The sequence below is a fragment of the Vidua macroura genome, chromosome 19 (assembly GCF_024509145.1).
Source record: "Vidua macroura isolate BioBank_ID:100142 chromosome 19, ASM2450914v1, whole genome shotgun sequence".
NCBI lineage: Eukaryota > Metazoa > Chordata > Aves > Passeriformes > Viduidae > Vidua > Vidua macroura.
In genome coordinates, this window is record NC_071589.1 from 5,043,524 (window position 1) to 5,062,022 (window position 18,499).

Here is an 18,499-nt window from a genome sequence, read left to right on the forward strand (position 1 = left end):
TTGCTGTTGAAAACTATGAGGCAAGCATCAACAACTTGACTAAAGTTTGGCAAATGCAAGATTTAAGGAGTCTTGTTCAAACCTCTGACTATCTACTGAAGATCCAGAACGTTCCAAAAACTTCCAGTGGAGCAATCACACGAGAAGTGTTCCACACTCCCTTAGGCTAATTTAAGTTTGAGACACATGATGAGTACAATGAACTGATTAGGAAAGACAGCATAAAAACCACAAATCTGCAGGTCTTACCTAATACATTAAGTGGAATGAAATGGAGAATCACTAAGTGGAAATATAAGGTACAATAAATACTGGAAAGTTGCTACCTTTTGGTTATGAAAGAGAAGAAATATTTATGCGTGGATGAGAGATTTCTAAAGGAATTCCACAGCATTTAAACAATGGAAATTTGAAGGTAACTGCTTTTTATATAGGGAAGTTAACTAAATCCACTTAGGAAAAGGTGATCTCTCTGTAGATTACATCACCAATACCCACTGTGTTATGTATCAGTATCTCACATGAAGCATAAAATCAAGCAGGTGAGTGGTTCCAGCAGGAGGGATTTTATGTCAATACTCCCTATCAGAGTAAATATATGAAATTACTAGAGATTTCAAGCATCCCAGAGCTAAAGGCATCACTTAAAGAGTTCATTTCCATTTGAATTCTGAGGCCTTTCAAAAAACAACAAGGTTAAGACTTTGCTAGTGACAACTGTACCATAGAGTTTTCACAAACCAAACCACTAAAACTCTGTACAGAAGCAACTCTAAATTCACTTATTGCTCAACTGAGTTAAAAAAAAAGAAAAAATAAACAAAGCAACAAACAAAAAAAACCCAGTACTGTGCTACATCATGAACTCAGCAAGTTGATTTTCTGGCTGCCATCTACTCTGCAGCTTTGATCTTACAAGATCAATGGTTTAAGGGCCCAAAGCCAGACAGCCTCACTCCAACAGAGCCACTGAAAGGAGTCAAGGGATGCCACAGTGCTCCAGAGCCAAGCTGGAAGACTGGAACACAAAAACAAGCAGGAGGGAGACTCCTTCCCCCTGATCTGGAGACTAATAAAGAGCAGCCTCTGAAGGGCACAAGCTGCTATGGACAAAGTATTAAAAAAACCCCAAACTGCACCTTTTCCATAGATTTCTGTGCTTCCAACAACAATTGTGCACATCAGCTCATTGACAGCAGAAAACACTTATGCTGTTACTAATCCTGTTCGAGTATAGGAAAAGGTCATTCATTTTTTCCACTTTCCCAAGACAAATGTTTTTTTTTTTTCAAGCCCTGGACAAGATGATTGCTTGCAAGAGCCTGGCTCATGAGCACCAAGTGCTGGTTCAGTTTTCATGTATCATCATCAGTTAAAGAGGAGTAAGATGAAGGGAGTGTGTGCACACACATAAGGAAAGTGCTGCGTTTTGCCTGAAGCTTTCACCTCACTGGGGTGAAATATAGACCATCTTATCAGTCCTACAGTGTCTCCATCCAGTTACATAAAAAACAGTGTCTGCTCAAGCCCCAAGGAAAATAAAAACAACCCAACACAATCCTCACAGCATGGAACAGAGATTAAAGGAAGGAAGCAAAACAATATGAATCTGAGACTGATGAATTCCAGTTTGGACAGGCTTGCCCAGAACAGCTTTATTTAATGGAAAGAATGGACAGACTTAAAACAATGCTCACTAAATCCTTGCTGAAACAAGACCCATAAATCCGGCTCAATGCTCACATCCAACATAACTGCTGGCATTAACAGTCACCACAAGATACAAATTCAAGCAATTCTTGCAGAAGCAGGTGCACATGTCAGTGCAGGTGCACTTCAAGCTACCAGGAGAAATGGCTCAAGAGGGAGGCAGAAGACACAAAACCAAATCCTGATGGCTTTGACAAAGATGCAAATTTTAAGAAATGGTGAAGCTGATGTCAGGTTTGCCACTGCTCAGTTGCATTCGCAGACTTGCAGCCAACTGCAGCTTCATTCTTCCACTGACTTCTAGGTAATATTAAAAGCAACTAGCTCAGACAGTACCTCCCCCTCAACATTTTCTATTTTTTTTTTCAGCAAATGCTCTTGTGTTGCAGAATTTCTTCTCTCTCCCAACTACTTCACATGATTGTTTGCACATAAATTTAATGCCAATTTAAACTGTCAGCCACAAAATGTACAGACCAGTCACATCATCATCAAGCAATGTATTAATGTGAAGATATTGCAGAGAATTTTTCAGTACAGTGCTTCTACCAGTAGCCAGGGGATCTGCTGCTGTAACAGCTGTTACAGTGGATTTCTTGAATCTGAGCAAGTGCCAGCAACAAGTTTTTGTAATTTTCCCTCCTCTCTACAATTCAAAATATCTCCTGTACTCCCAAAACACAAACAGCCTCACTTGGCTGAGTATGATGGAAAGAAACTATACATTAGCAGAAAGTGTTAGAAGAGCTGTCTAAGCCAATAGTGATGATGGCCTTGCCAGAGCAAACAGGTGAAATGTCTACATCATGCAGGCGGCAGGAGAAAGACAACCCCAAACCCTGCATCGTGCTTTTTTTTTCTCCCCTTTCTTTTCTTTTTTAAAAGGAACATGGTAGCAATTATGTTCTTGCTTTTCCTCTACAAAGATCAGAAGTGCTCATGGGAACAGAAGACCAGAAATGTCTCATTTAATATTAAAAGTGCATGACATGATTTCAATTCTTGCTCCCCAGATCTGCCTGATGTTGGTATGCACCCAGGGTAAAGGCAGCAGAGTGCATGTCAAGTGCATTTAGAGTCTGGGGAAGAGAAAGCCAGGCAACAGGAGTACAATGCTTTTATTCCTCCTCCCCCCCCCCCCCCCTTTTTCTTTTCTTGTATTGTGAGAGAGGAGAATCCCAAGAGAAAGCTTGAATCAAGCACATTTCCTACAGCCATATCCTGTTTGCCAGCTCTTCTACATAGCTCCAGGCAAAGTGCCCAGTTCAGCATAAGAAATTTAACTAAGAAAAACCTGTAGGGACCATGATCTAGATACCAAGAGAAATCCAGCAGCTCAGAAATAAGCCACCATATGAAAAAACCCTGATACATCCACCCTTCAGTGACACTTATATACAAGCTTTACAAATCTGTTTGGAGATACAGTCACAGACAGAAAGGGAAGGAAGAACAAATCAGAGTCAACTCCTGAGACATTCCCTATCAAAATGTGCATAGCTGAGACTGCCTTTTACTTTTCCAGCTAAATTACATCTAAAAATACACATTCATTAATGAAATTTAAAAAAAAAGAAAAACACTGAAAAAATTCCAACCAAGACCTGGCAAAACATTTCAGCAAGAAAGTGCTTTAGAAAGGAAGCATTCATAGCATAAAGCCTTTAAATAGCTTCTTTGAAACTTGACTCCATTCACCTGACATATGCTATCTCAGTATTTGACAAAGATTATTTGTTAGGAGTAATTTCCAGTCAAGGAACTGTGTGCCAGAACTTTTGCTTTCCATGTGGAGGTACAATGAATAACACCTGCTTCCCAGTGGAGCCTGGTCCCAAAGCTACCTGCTTCCCTTCACAGCCCCAGGAGCACAACAGCTCCCAGCAGCAGCCTGCCCCTGATCTGCACAGCCCAAAAATTCTTTTAAGTCATTTTTGCTTACTACAGTGAAATAGAAATTCACTGGTGAAGTACCAGCAAGACATGACAAGGTTGGAGGTGTCAAGGTACTTTGATGATTTTATTTTTTACAGCTTGATGCACTGCAGAATCAAGTAGAAGGTGAAGGTGGGCTGTGAAAATTCTGAAGCCTCACAGCAGCAAAGGAAAGGCTCGGAAGACAAAATTCACTTCTTGCACAAGCTTTCTCCCCTAGCACACAGTACTAAAAATTCTTCATGGTTTGGAGTAGAGGCAAAGTGTAATAGCAAGTATCCTCAGCGAGAAATTCACTCCTTCATGAATGGATCCCATGGAGTTTATCCAGATTTTGCTCCTTCTGTACCCAGAACAGGGCAGCTGGAAGGAGCTATTTTCAGCTATTTGCTGGTATTTGAGGCAATGCTCCATCTGTCCTGGCTGCTCAGCCTCTCACTGTGACGTGCACAGACCTGCACACTCAGAACAGCCTATTTGAGAAGAGCAGCCAGAAATAATTGCAGCTACAGAGCTGGACTTGAAGAACTCAGACCTTTATCAGGTGAAATATGCAAGGGGAAGCAGCTCCAGAAAGGACTTTTCTTCAAGTTTAAAGACAAACAGAACAAGCCTGGCTCTTCTTTGGAAGAAGGCAAGCCACACCTGTGTCAATAATCCCTGGTATTCAGTACTGCAGGGAGTGAAGAGTCTGCTGCAACATGTATGCCCGGCGGGGAGGAAGGAACAAGCATGTCCACGGACATGTCTCATCTTCCAAACAGCTCCAGAGCTGGATGGAAGCCAGGAGCTCTCCAGGAGGTATTCCAGCTTCAGAGCCTGACAAGGCTGCGATCTGTCTCCCTCTCAGAGCTGGAGACAGGAGTACGTGTGGCAAGGGGTAAAATAATCCCAGATGCCAAATGTTGTTTTGCTTCCTGCACACAGAACAGCTTTGACTGCCTGTGATATTCTCTGGCAATAACCACGGTTCACCCAGATAAAATGGGAACCAGGTATCAGCTGGTTTCATGTCTGGGCATTCACTGTAGCAGTGCAGAGACAGTATTTGCAGCTGAGTTACCTCTACTCCCCTCTAAACTCTCTGCGAAACTCTCTGGTTCTCTCTATAGAGCTCTGAAAAAACATCTGTCAAACCTAAAACAAGGGAAAAACACACAGAGTTGGAAGCATTTTACACAATTATATTAAAAGGAAGCTAAAACACAAAAAACAAATCTGAGGCTGCAGTGCTTATCACTGGCACCTTCAGGCTGTGCTTCCAGGCAAAGGAATGAGTGAGGAAACAAACCACAGGAGTTCTAACCTTGACCCCGACCCTGGGAACTGCACAGTTCATGCTTTGGAAGTGTTTACAGAGGTATGCTCACAGCCATGCATAATGCAAGGATATTAAGTTAATCACAGAACTTTTCCCAAACATACTTTTCCCCTTCTTTGGAGCAAAATAATTACATCTGAGATGAAAGTTAATGAGTAGATTCAAGCATTTTTTGAGAACCTGGCTTGATGAATGTATGCTGAATTCAGAAAAATTAATATGCCATATCAAAGTAAGAGTTAATTTCAGGGATTACATTACGGCACACACACCCATTTACTGGTTCTCAGCACTTACCACTTTTACTTTAAATCAAGATAATTTTGGTATTTAAACAAACAGGTCAATGGGTAGGCAAGATAAAAAAACCACCGCAGTCAAAAGCCTCTAAGTATTAGTACACACCTACACATCATAACACAGTAGAATTACTTTACAGGTATGCTGGATCAATAAAAGCTAAACATAATAAAGAGCTGATGATTATCAAGAGGAGGTACTTAGACACGCTTAGAGGCGCAGCATTCCTCTGAAAATCTGACAGCCTTCTGAGAGATCCCTGTTTGGCTGCCTCTCCGTACAACACCTCGAGCATGCAGAGGGGACCCTTAAAACAAAACCAGGAAAGGAAAACCTCAAAGTAGTCACCTGTTCTGAAAAACTGCAACCATGTGTCAGGCATTCACCTGCCAAGGGAGTGGCAAATTTCTTAGCTTTCCTGCACTGGCTGGTCCTGATACAACAATCAAGGCTCAAGAGTTAATGATTTCCCTCTGGGAAAGTTCCAGGAGCCAAGCTGCAGGGCTGGGCTCTGTCCTTGATCAACACTTGCAACCTGTTATTCATCCAGCCCTCCAATATGAAGCACAGAACCCCTCAGGTGAGGCTTGGTGCACAAGGTCAATATTTTAAGGTTCATTTTTCATTTTCCAGCAGGGCTGGTCCATTTAGTGAGCTCTGAAAGCTTGTATCTTGTTACTGCATCAAGGATGTAACCAGAGCCAGCTGCTGGCCAGAGCCCCAGCAACCTGCACCCTGTTAACCCTGTCCTTCCAAACAACACATTTCGCACCCAAGCCCAAACCTCCTTCAGTTTGTACTCAGGGCTCCTTTCCTCCATCTGAGGAAAGGGCACAAAGAACTCATCCAGGCTGTGGATATCACTGTTAAACAACAGATTTTGTTGCCCATTTCTTCTCCCTCCAAAGCAGAAGATTTTGTTTCTAAAGTGGTTTTAAGGCAGATGCTTGTTTACAATTGGTGACTGCTCAGGTAAAAGGGATTGTGCCCATTCAAAAACCTGTCCTGTGCCAGAGCCTGAGCATCCATCCAGCTTTGATTTCATCCAGCAGTTAGCTCTACCCAGATTTGAATCTCCAGTTTCCCATGAGTACCTGAAGCACTTCAAAATTCAGTTACAGGATGCAACTGAATATATCTGAATCTGCTGCTTAAAAAGAAGGAGTCTGCTTTTTGCTGCAAGCACACCATGTTTTTGAATAACTCAGAGATGCTCAGTAACATGAATTCCATGGGCCAGATGTCTGCTCTGGAAGAATGCATCTAGGTGACTGATGAGGCTTAAATATTCTCCTCCTCCTGGCACACCTTTTCTTCCAAACAGGTGCATAAAAACTTCTCTATCTCGCCAAGCAGTGGTTTGACATGACAATGTTAGAACTTGGAAAGCTTATTGTGACTTGCTCCTTAGCAAAAAAAAATAACCCACAGGAAAGCTGCAGTCCCAACCAGCATTTTGAATTGGCTTCCCCTCCAGTGAGGAACTAGGGCTGAAGAGCCAGAGGGGTGCCCCTTCATCAGAACCAATGAGGCCAGATTCCCTGGAATCAAGAGAAAAACCTGAGAGAAATATAAAATAACTATCTTCCCAGTGGGGCTATTTGAGGCAGGCTCCAAATTCCACTCTCCTCATCATCACTTTACCAAAGAATTTTTACATCATTCCCCACTTTCTGTCTCTGACTCCACCCACAACTGACACCAACCGACCCTTCTGGAGGTTTTGTGTCTGACACTATCCAAGTGCACAATGAGGCCAAATCACAGGATGCACCAGTAACAAAGGAGCTGCTGCTCCACACAACCTGGCTCCATTATTCAAGGTATAAGCTCTACGTAGCTCATTCACAATAAGTACAAAGAGGCAAAACAACAGAAAAAAAATATATATGTATCTTCAGGGCTTGAAATGACTATAATTGATGGATGAATTGCATTTTCTTTTTCTCATTCATGCATTTTAAATTATTTACTTTCTGCCTATGGTCAGATTCAGACCTTGGAAAAGCCCTAGCCATATATAAAGAGCATGGGGAATCTATTTAAACATGTTTCCAAGTCTCCGATGTCTCCATGAAACTGAGCAGGCACAACTATAGCACTCTTCAGGTTCAAAACAAAATTAGTTTACCCAAAAGTGTAAGCAAGTTATAATCAAGGGCCTCCCTTTTGGCTGCACTTTGGATTTACAGTAACTGCAACACCTGTTAGCTGTCACAGACATTACAAGCTCCAAGCAGTGAGGATGGAGGAGAACACTGCCACTTGGTGGAAAAAGGGGATAGGAAACATTTGCAACTGCTCCAAGTACAAATACTTCCACAGGGATGTTCCATCTCTCCCCATCCCAAGTGAATTTCCTAACAGCATGGCTGGTGCAGCTGCACCAGTGCCCCCAGAGCCACACCCCAGCAGGGCACTGGGCAGCCTCCTCCTCCTTGCCCAGTGCCAGCTGGCTCTACAGCTATAACTTAATATAAAAAAACAAACAAACAAAAAAAAACAAACAAAAAAAAACCAAAAAAAACCAAAACAAAACAAAAAAAAAAACCCAAAAAAAAAACAACAAAAAAAAAAACCAAAAAAAAAAACAAAACAAAACCAAACCAAAAAACCCCAAAAAAAAAAAACCAAAAAAAAACCAAAAAAAAACCAACCCCGAAAGGCCAAAGGACACAATTCCCTTTTTCGCCTGTGTTTGAAGACATCTATTAAGGATGACATGGAAGTCTGAAACTCAGCAGTTTCAGACTCAGTTCAGCTTTGCCTCCCTCCTACATTTCTCAAATCCTCACCTATCAAGCCACACTGGAATGGCAGGAATTACATTTTACTGTTATTTTATTGATTTCCTTTAATGCACATTTTCAGTTCTTGCAGAGTTACTACTGCACAGTCTACCAAGGTACAAAATGCTTTTTATTTTTAATACAATCATTATTTCTTTGCTTCCTCACTGAAGTTGAAATGCTGCTCTGTGGCCAGGTGTGGCTCTTCTTCAGAAGCACAAAATGCACCTGGACAGCAGCACACAAAACCCACTGAAAGCAAGAGGCTTCTTAAGCCAACATGAAATGTCAGTGACATATTAAAGCAGCACTCACACAATTCAGTGGTGAGATTTCTGTCACGTATGATTACTCAGATAAGAGCAACTACAGTCTAGTTCCGTTTTTTCTGTCTGCCAGAGCTATTCTCCACTGCCCTGAAGTCCTATAGCCCTTTTAGAGAAGACAGAAATGCACACACTTGCAACAGGGCCCTAATATGCAACTTCAAAAACTTGATTAACACCAAATTTATCTTCTAAGGAAATCCCGTATTTTTACTTCACATTACACATTTGAATCCAGCAGTTTTTACAGAATCATCTTGCTAGCATGTTTACCAGGGCAAAAATGTAGAAGTAGAAAAAGGATAAAAGTGAAAGATTCCCTTTTTTTTTCTTTTTAAAAAAAAAAAAAAAAAAAAAAAAATCATTCTTGCAAGAAGGAAAGGAGAAAATACATTCCATTTTCAAGTGCCTGGGAGCCATTTCACACATTGAGGCTTTACCAGCTGCAGTACAGCTGCCAAGATTTCCAGCTGTGTATCACTGTAAATCCATAAGAATATTGAAAAAAGGTACTGCTATAAAACTAATTCAAATAGAATAGCTAAACACATCCATTTGCCTTCATCTTAGCCTATCAAACCCCTGTGATAAATCAAATTCTCCACAGAATTTTGCTTTGCAGCACAGTCCTCTGGTTTTTGTAGCAGAGTTTGGGGACTGCCTGCATCCTTGAGGAAGCTGCTGGATAAAAAAAATGCCCTTGCAATTGTTCATCACTCAGCATCCCTGATGAACAGGACTGCTTCTACTGAATTAACATAAAAAATTTAAACACAGTTGTCTATAGTTTCAAATGGATTTGGTCTTTTGTCTTCCAGCTTCCAGCCTGATCCATGTCCTCTGTGCTGTTAAATACCTGCTGTCCAGCAGGAACAAGGTGAAATCCCAAGATAAAGATGATTTCAACTATTTATGATAATAGCTATTATCTGGGGATCTTATTTCACTTTTTAAATTTATCTATGACCTTTACAAAACTGCTTCATTCAGAAGGACAGAGCTGGAGAGAACTGAATTGATTCTGACACCTTCCATGGCCTGTAAGAGCACAGGATCATTTATTCATTAAGCTGTTCTAAACAAAGAAATTATTCCAACTAACACTGGTCATACAGAATTCTGTACTGGATGCTGCACTTCCCACATCACTGCAAAACAGGTGAGATGCTGTTAGCAAACTTCAGATCTAATGCACAACATGGCCAAGTTCATGAAGGCCAACCTTCACTGTGACTCAGCCTGTGATCAAGTGCCTTTGGCAGAAGCCAGAACGAAAGTCAGAAACACAGGTTAAAGCTACAAAAGGTGTGGAACTAACTACAGATCACAAATGAACACCAAGCCATGCTGTTAAAACTTACTCCTCTTGTACTGAGCTTCCCCACCACCACCAGACCACACTTTCAAATACCTTTAGGTCACCAGCCTCAGGTTTTTCAGTCTCTGAATCGTCATCTTCCTACAAGACAAGAATTTACAGGATTAAGCTTAAAGAGCAGGCCTGGCAAGTAACCGAACTTACAGCAAAGGGCATTCAGCAGCCCAGCAGCAGTCCAAGACCCTTTCCATGGAGAGCAGTTTTGCCCCACCCACTCATAACCAGAAAACAAGTCCTACAGTCAGGGGGAGAAGTGTTTGGTGTTGGGGTTTTTGTAGGCAAAAGCATCACTCAGCAGCAATTGCCCCTACAAAACTCATGCAGTTCTGGAATGCTCAGAATTAGACAACAAGAAGCAGCAGAACTGGGGAAAAAAGCATTTGTCCTTTGATAATTCTGTCCCCTCCAGTTGGTGGTGATTGAAGAGCCCCTGTTTAGCAGTACCCACAGAAAAAGCAGCATTTGCAAGACCTGTGATAGTCCCAAGCATCAGCAACACACACAGGACACACAGCTGGCCTGCCACCAAACCAAACATGCAGGCTTGGAGAGGGTCTGGCCTAGCACCAAGTTCCAGGGATCCAGCAGACACAACTTCCTTGCTGGTGCAGAGCTCTCATGCCTTGCTTGCAGATGCTGTGAACCTCCACAGAAGGGATCACTGACAAATTCCAGGTAACAGTCTCCATTTCTTAAAAATTTATTTTATGAACAAGAAATAAACCAAAGAACTGGGAGAACTTCTGGCCTGTGAGAGCTTAAAATACTGAAAACAGCATTGTTTGAAAATCCACACCAGGTGAGCAGGAAGCCCCAGGCTGGTCCCCACTGGCAGTAAACCTGCTGTCCCCTCACTGGGCATCTTCCCAGTACCCCTGTTTCTAGACATAAACACATTCTCTGGGTTCAAAACAAGTTTGAGGAGCAGAAAGTGTTTTTTCATGCTCACATAACTCAGAAAAATGTTTTTTCTTCCAAACTTTTCCACAAATTTCATTGTTGGCCCCAAAACAAGAACTTGGTGTTTCAGCTTCAAAACGGGCAACAAAAGAAAAAGTGAAACGAGAGGTGCAGCTGAAAGGAAGAGTTTACAAGGAACTGCCCACCTCAAATCATTGGCACATGAGCCAGTTCTGACAAGGCAAGCAAGAGACTGACCACACAATAACCTCAGTGAGTTTTAAGTGACTGAATTAAGATGCCTCTCTTACAGATTTGAGACACAAACTCCTTCACTTCAGCTACTCTCCAGCTTCCCTTTCTGAAAGATGCACATATGACAATAATTCAGTCCAGACTGTCAAAGGTTAATTACAGTGAGTTTGTAACTAGCAAAGAATCAACTAATTTGGTGTTTACCACAAATGAGATTACTCTCCCCTCTACAGTCTCCATTATATAGATAAAAGTGACTTTCATCAAAGCAATAATGGGTTGAATTATCCATGTTGCAGACAGTAACTGAAACAGCTCTCAAAAACTTCTTACCTAGCAGGGAGCAAGAACATTAACAAACAAAGCAGCATTACTGAGAACTGGCTTTGAATAAAAACAGAGGCTTTTCAGTCACTGTTAAAGTACTTAAAGTAGTTAAAACACCCACTGAGTTGTACAGAGCAAAGCACAGGACAGCCTGAGAGCACCTCACCCTGCTTTCTAAAAACAACTCATAACCCCCATGAGCTACCAACACAAGCAATGCCAAGGAAGTCTTCAAGTCTGCTCAGAGAATATTTAATGGGAAAAAAAAAGGGAAGTAACTTGTGCAACCTGCACTGTAAACACAAACCAAGTTCCACTGGCTGATACCAAAGTGATTGACTGATTGTCCTTTCCTGAACAGCAGCTGATGATGGAGAGCTGCAACCTGCACCAAAAGCTGCATATGCAATAAAGCCACCCCATTTACAAGCCCTTTACAATACTAACTAAGCACAGCTAACCTTGGCAAGCACCTGGATCACACACAGGGCTTCCTTTGATCTAGACAGACCTCACTGAAGCAGAGTCTAGAAGTGCTGGATATAAAAAGAAGAATCACTGAGGCAGTAAAAAGGTTCACTGCTTTGCTAAGGGAGACACCAGGGACAACAGAACAGAACTTAAAACAGGAACAAGAGACTGAGGAATATTTTGGCTGCTACTTGGGCAGACAAATGGCGGAAAAGAGTGTCTCCTAAGAGACTGATCCAACACACACAAAGCAGATTTCAGTGAGAAAAAGTTATAGGAGTAGTCCTGGGTTTTTGGCTATGTGGTAGAAGAAAGAACTGGAATAGGGAGAAGATAACACAGTGGTAAGAAAAAGGGCAACAATAAAGAAAGCAGATGAGAACTTTCCCTTTTCCCCTCCAAACTTATTGTTTCACTCCCCCAGACCCAGGGCAGAACTACACATCCTTCAGTGTGATGCAGCTGCACTCACAGACTGTGAGCTCTGTGCCCTGTCCCCCCACACTGTTGTTATCTCAGAATTCAGGTGATATCAGACATGTGCCATGCACCTGTGACAGACAAAAGCCACCCACATGTAGACAGGACACTGTTACATCAAGGTGACTTGATGCAGGGAGTGCACTGAGCTACACACAAAAGAATAATTAAGACAGCACAGAAGTTTATTCTTTTTAATCCACCAGCTGACAAGGTTCTTATAGGCCAACTATGTTTAAAGAACAGCTTTTATTTGGAGTGGCTGTGACAGCCCTTTTCCCATAAAAGAGTCCAACAACAACACAGTGACGAGCAACAAGAACTGTGCCAAGCTGCTAATGGGTTTCGGGGCAAATGCTTTCTACTTGAAAACAAAGTGGAAAGGAGGAGGTGGAAAGTGCTGAAACCCACACCAGGAGGCCAATATTCCGGGTTCCATCACGGGTCGTTATTCGGGCATTTTATTTGAAAGAGAAAAGCCTCTACAACTTATGTAAGGGGTCAAAACAAGTTCCCGGAGCAGGGAGGTACTTACTGACTGCCTGCTGTTCTCATCGTCCTCCTCTTCATACCCTTCCTCGTCCCCATCCAGGCGGGTAAAGTCATCTTCTCCGTACCCAACTGACACCAGGCCTCCTTTCTCTCCTAAGGAGGAAGAGAAAAGGAAATCGATGAGGAAAGGGGAGGTGGCAGCGCACGGGGCCTTCCCTTCACATAGGGGAAAGCGCCAGGCCGGCGCGGGCCGCGTGGGGTAAGCCTGGCGCCCCAGCCCGCCGCCTGTCCCATCCCCCTGCCCGCCCTCACCCGTGGGCGCTCCCCCATCGCTCCCCGCCGTGCCGGCCTCGCTGTCCGACTCCGGGTCCGAGTCCTCGGCGTAAACCGCCAGCGAGGAGAGAACACTGCGCTTCGCCGCCGCCATCTTCCGCCTGGGCCGCGGCGCGCTTCCGGCGCGCGGGGATGACGCACGCTGCGCTGTCACCATGGCAACGCTGCCCTTCTTCCGCCCTCAGCGGGCTCCCGGCGCACCGGGGGAATCCCGCCCTCACGGCCAGAGGAGAAGCTGCTCGGGGAGCTCACGGCCGGAGGGCGAAACCCTCAGCGAGGCGGAGCGGAGCGTTCGATGGGAGGAGAGGGGGTGAAAATTGCGCGGGCTGGGCCTTTAATTGAAGCTTTTGACGTCATTTTGTGGCGCCGCGACAGTATCTGCCGGGTCTGGAGCGAGCGCGGAGGGTGGGGGCCGGGACAGGGCGGAGGTGGGACGGGGGACATGGAGGGTGCAAGGACACAGGGCCCTGGGAAGGAAGGGGGATGGGTGAGAAGGAGCCGCCTGCCCCCACACCCCCCTCCACCTCGGGTGCGGCCGGGTTTGGCGGGCACTGAGGCCCCCCCCGCTATGAGCCCCCCCTGCTGTGCCCAGTGGGAGGGGGCTGGCCCAGAGTAAACACAGTGTGGCCCTCTCCAGTGAGGGGGTCTGGATAAGCATCCTTGAGAGACCCAACAAAAGGGAGAGTGTGGCAGGGAAGCCCTGGGGGAGGCCGTGCAGGCGGCAGGGGGTCGGGGCAGGCCTCGGGCAGAGCGGGGCGGCAGCGTCCGGGTCTAGCTCAGGTTCCTGTGGTCGTTCGCAGCATCCTTAGGATGAGCGGGAAAGCTCCCCCAGGCCTGGAGGGCAGGGTCAGGAAAACACTGCAGAAGGTCTTCGGGTTTGAGTCCTTCAAGACTTCCCTGCAGGAAAGTGCAACCATGGCTGTGGCGAGAGGTGAGGCTCGGCACGGGAGACGTGTGGAGCACGGCTGGGTGTCCATCTCCATCCGTGTGGGGTGACGCTGCAGGAGTTGCTGTTGGGCCTGCTGTGAGCAGACCTCACCTGGATTAAGCTGCAGCGCCCAGCCCTCCTCTGCTCTGAGGTGGTTTTGGGCCCAGGGCACGTGCTGCACACGAGCTCTGCATCTTTTAATTTGTTTTTAACACCGTCATTGCATCATGGGAATGGGAAAATGCTGCATTGTTGGAGTCTTTTCTAGTTGTCTCCTCATACCTGCCAGTGTGTTTGTGGTCAGATGACATCAAACCTGTTAACATCCGGACATTTTCAGAGTAAAACTGTCCTTGTGTTAAAGATAATACCAGCAGAGGACTTGATTTTCTTGGCATCCTCAGAATCATGGAGCCATTATCAGAAACATTTTTGTGCTGATGTTGACACATGCCCCAACCGCCAGCCAGCTCCCCCAGCAGCTTTCTCAGTGTGAATCAGAGCTGTGCCCAGTTCAGTTTCCATCTGTCACCACTCACTGTTGACAACAGACTTGTCAGAAGTGGGATTCTGTGTGCAAGGTGTCTCTACCTGTTAACCTGGTGTCACTGGCACCTTCCTGGCTTGAGCTGGATCCCGGTTAGTGCAGGAACAGTCACTCACTGCAGGATGTTCTCAGTGTGGTTGAGATTTACAACTCCTGTTTCATGTGAGGGGGCCTTTCTGGGATAAGCTTTAAGAGGATGTGGTGAAGTTCTGTCATGGGGCTGGTAATGTGGTAAGTGGAGGTCTGTAAAATGAGTGAAAGCAGCTTTTCTGGAGGAGATTCAGCATGAATAACTTAATTTCTCTTTATCTTGGTTTCTGTGTATCTTCTGGTACTTTTGTGCAGCTGCCTCTAAATGTTTACAAAGCAATCTGAGGTTCTTTGAAGGAAACCACTGCTGGCATGCAAAGTATTGCTGTGCTTTTAGAACCTAAACTGAAGGGTTTTTCTTGCTATGCCACCTGGTACATGCACACATGTGAGCCCCAGGAACTCAACACCACTCAGAGGCCTTGAGCTTTCTTCTGTTGTTTTTGCAGGAGAGAAGGATGTCTTTGTGTGCATGCCCACAGGGGCAGGGAAATCCTTGTGCTACCAGCTTCCTGCAGTTCTGGCAGTGGGCATCACCATTGTCATTTCACCTCTGATTGCACTGATTCAGGTAACTGTCTCCTGTTAGCTGGGAAATAGCAGACAGAGAAGAGGAGACTCTGGAGGCACAGCAGCTGCCCTCTTGTCTTTCTGCCTCTGGATTTTCTTGATGTCTCAGTGTGCTTTCCTTACCCTGGGATAGCAGAGTATCTCTGGTATGATACTTTGCATTTCTCTAAAAGGATGGTTTTGCCTCTAATAATAACCTGGTGGTTTTTATAATTGAGCCTTTCTCCATTTTCTCCAGACATTAGCAGCAAAGCAGACTAACTCAAATGCACCAAAAGATGGATGATTAACCAGGAAAAAACCTGCCACTTTACCTATAAAGTAATCACTCCAGGAGTGATGAAGTTGCCTTTGAAGGCACAATTCATTCTGCATCAAAATGTCTTTTTGTTGCAGTCAATCTGTGATGGGAAGAAGCTGGATTAGTAGAGCTGCTCCATGAGCACTTTCATCTGTGAGACTTTTCCCCCTCTGTTTTGCCTTTTCTACTGTTTCATCACCTGTTGGGAGAAACAATTTCCTGTAAGAGCAGCTGTAGCATTGCTTAGACTTGTGTAGACCATTAGCACTGCGTGACATCTGGTGCTGAAGGCTGTTGGTTTGGGATTTGTTATTTGTGGAATTATTTTAACTCCTTTACAATCTCACTGTAATACACGTTAAAAATGATAGCAGGCTTGGTGATACTTCTCAGAAAGATACTGTAAAGGGTGAATTTGTTCCAAGTGTGAGGATTACTGATGAAACTCCAGCATGGCCAATATTAGTGAAATGGAGGTTAAGATATCATTGATAAGAGAGTTACAAATAGGTTGAGATGGGCTTGATGAGTCTTAGGGGAAAGAGCTGGAGTAAACCCCCAGGGTCTTCTCATCCCTGAGAAGGGGTTGCTGTGCCTGAAATGATCATGATGTATTTCAGTGTAGCCAAACTTCAAGAGTTCACCCTGTGCAGTTCATTATAGGGAAGGCTGAGAGGTGACTGTGAACAGAAAACAGACATTAAATCAATTACTGAAGCCAGATAATGAGTAAAATAATGAGATACCTGTTTTTCAGGATTCTTCACATCCTGAAATGTCAGGTGCTAGTCAAGTGCAAGTGAGCAGGGGACAGGGAAGTGAATTTGTATGGCCAGTGTTCATCTGGATGTGATGCCACGTTTTCTTCTTGGTTTTCATGACACAATTCTCATCCATGCTTCTGGTTCTGCTTCAGTGGTGATTTGCATGATCCTTTTACTTTGTCCTGTCTCAATTGTGTCAGAACATCCTTCAGTTATGTAGGAGTGAGCTGCTTCCCTGTTCTTGCAGGGTGGGAGTGTTCATGTTCCATCTGTGAGAACTCCGTAGGGTAAATACTGAGACGTGATCAGGTCACTGTGACTGTGATGAGTTGTTCTGCACAGATCCCTGCTGGTGTTCCCTAGCAGCAAAAAGACTGTCTTAAAGTGAATGGATGCACAAAAATGCAGTTGAATGTAAGAGCTGGATGGAGCTCACAAGTGAAGGAAAAGGCATCTAGAATTGAAGTTATAACTAACAGGACTGTAGGTGTGTGTTGTCCTGGGATTTGATCCTGGAGGTGGAAGCTGGGGCCTCACCAAGGTCTCCCTACTAATCTTTCTTGGTGCTGATGACTTTCTTTATTCCCATTTGATTTTAATTTCTCTTTTGTATTTACTCTAGGATCAAGTGGATCACCTGCTGGCTCTGAAGATCAAAGCCTGCTCTCTGAACTCCAAGCTGTCTGCCCAGGAGAAGAAAACCATCCTGGCTGACTTGGCAAGTGAGAAGCCTCAAGTAAAGCTGCTGTACCTCACCCCAGAGATGGCAGCTGCCTCTTCCTTCCAGCCAACGCTGAACTCCCTGGTGTCCAGAAACCTCCTGTCCTACCTGGTCATTGATGAAGCTCACTGTGTTTCCCAGTGGGGACACGACTTCCGCCCCGACTACCTGCGCCTGGGCTCCCTGCGCAGCCGCATCCCCCACACCCCCTGCGTTGCCCTGACTGCCACTGCCACCAAGCAGGTCCAGGAGGATGTGGTGGCAGCGCTCAAGCTCAAGCAGCCACTTTCCACCTTCAAGACTCCCTGTTTCAGATCTAACTTGTTCTATGATGTGCAGTTCAAAGAGCTCCTTACTGATCCGTACGCCAACTTGAAGGATTTCTGTCTGAAGGCACTTGAAGTGAAGGGCGCCACTGGGGTAGGTTGTACCTTTAGGGAAGAAAACTAAACTGAACAAAATCTACCCTAATGGTCCCTGGCCTTCTAGGGGTTGGTGGGGCCCTCACAGGTCTGTGGCAGGAAATCAGGAGGTCCCAGGAAGGAAAGTGCTCGTGTGTATTTTCTAAGTCCTCTAAAAGTGCACACATATGTTTTTTAGTTCCTCTAAAACAGGTAGAATGTAGAGGCTGTGGTCCTGTCAGAGGTGTCCTCAGAAGGGGGTTAGTATAAAAGAAAATTGATTAGGAATACAGAACAAGCATTTCCACTTGGTTTGTCACATCTTCTGTGACCACTGTATGTTTATGTTCTGCTCTTTTGGTGTTGTGAGGGTGAGCAGAAGCATTTGAAGTGTTGAATTTCCTGCTCTAACACTAATTCTCAAAATAACTCTCTGCAGCTCAGCTATAACCTCTGCACTGGGTGTGTTTGTGAGATGCTTCTTGCATTGTGTCTACTAGGAGAGGATGAAGGGCTGTATTTGCAGCTTTGTTGTTTGACTTCAGGCAGTGTCCTGGCCTTTGTCTCCTGGCTCCCAGGTGTACTCCGGCTGTGGCATCGTGTACTGCAGGATGAGGGATGTGTGTGACCAGCTGGCCATTGAGCTGAGCTACCGAGGGCTGAAGGCCAAAGCCTATCATGCAGGTAGGTACCCGAGTCTGCATCTCTCACTAGCTGGGAGAACTGAACTCTGCCACCTGGGTTGGGGCTACCTAGAAAACAGCTTTCTAGGCATGCTCTGCACTCTGTGTGATGCTCACACACCAGTTCTGTGAGGTAAGTGCAGGCCCTTCACCACAATGGCATTCCCATGTTTCCAGAACTGTTGGTTCTGTTGGATCTTGCATGGCCTGAATATAACAACTGCTTTTATCCCGGGTGGGGAGCTAGATTTTTTCCTCTGGAATAAAAACAGCTGCTGCTGACTTCTGCTTGGTCCCAGGCTAGTTTAAACACCAGGAAGAGAGGAGTGTGTACATCAGACAGTTTTAGTGAGGGAGTTTGCCTGTAATGGGGGAATGGATGAGAAAGAAAATCCTCTAGTTTCTTTCCTTCTTGCTTTTTTGGGGGTTTTGTTGTTTGTTTTTTTTTTTTTTTGTTTGGTTTTTTTTTTTTTTTTT

The 18,499-nt window shown here is 44.7% G+C and overlaps 2 protein-coding genes across 11 annotated transcripts in view; one reads left to right on the forward strand and one right to left on the reverse strand.

Moving 5' to 3' along the window:
• The window catches only part of SAP30BP (SAP30 binding protein), a 29,488-nt gene extending 16,332 nt beyond the window's left edge, over positions 1 to 13,156 (reverse strand). The window contains exons 1-3 of one of the 2 annotated variants that reach the window (XM_053995128.1): positions 12,997 to 13,156; positions 12,728 to 12,837; positions 9,793 to 9,840 (exon numbers count right to left, since the gene is read on the reverse strand). In XM_053995128.1, the coding sequence (XP_053851103.1) occupies positions 9,793 to 9,840; positions 12,728 to 12,837; positions 12,997 to 13,111 (273 nt within the window). In that variant the 5' untranslated portion in view covers positions 13,112 to 13,156. The remainder of the gene's footprint in view (positions 1 to 9,792; positions 9,841 to 12,727; positions 12,838 to 12,996) is intronic. The other variant, XM_053995129.1, reaches the window with a different exon arrangement.
• Positions 13,150 to 18,499, forward strand: part of RECQL5 (RecQ like helicase 5) — a 37,849-nt gene continuing 32,499 nt past the window's right edge. For 6 of the 9 annotated variants that reach the window (XR_008440078.1, XM_053995119.1, XM_053995120.1 and 3 more), the window contains exons 1-5: positions 13,150 to 13,327; positions 13,818 to 13,948; positions 15,032 to 15,153; positions 16,840 to 17,358; positions 17,918 to 18,023. Coding sequence is in view for 8 of the 9 variants with exons in the window: in XM_053995119.1 (XP_053851094.1) it covers positions 13,173 to 13,327; positions 13,818 to 13,948; positions 15,032 to 15,153; positions 16,840 to 17,358; positions 17,918 to 18,023 (1,033 nt within the window). In the remaining variant the exon portion in view is untranslated. The other 3 variants (XM_053995122.1, XM_053995121.1, XM_053995123.1) reach the window with 3 other exon arrangements.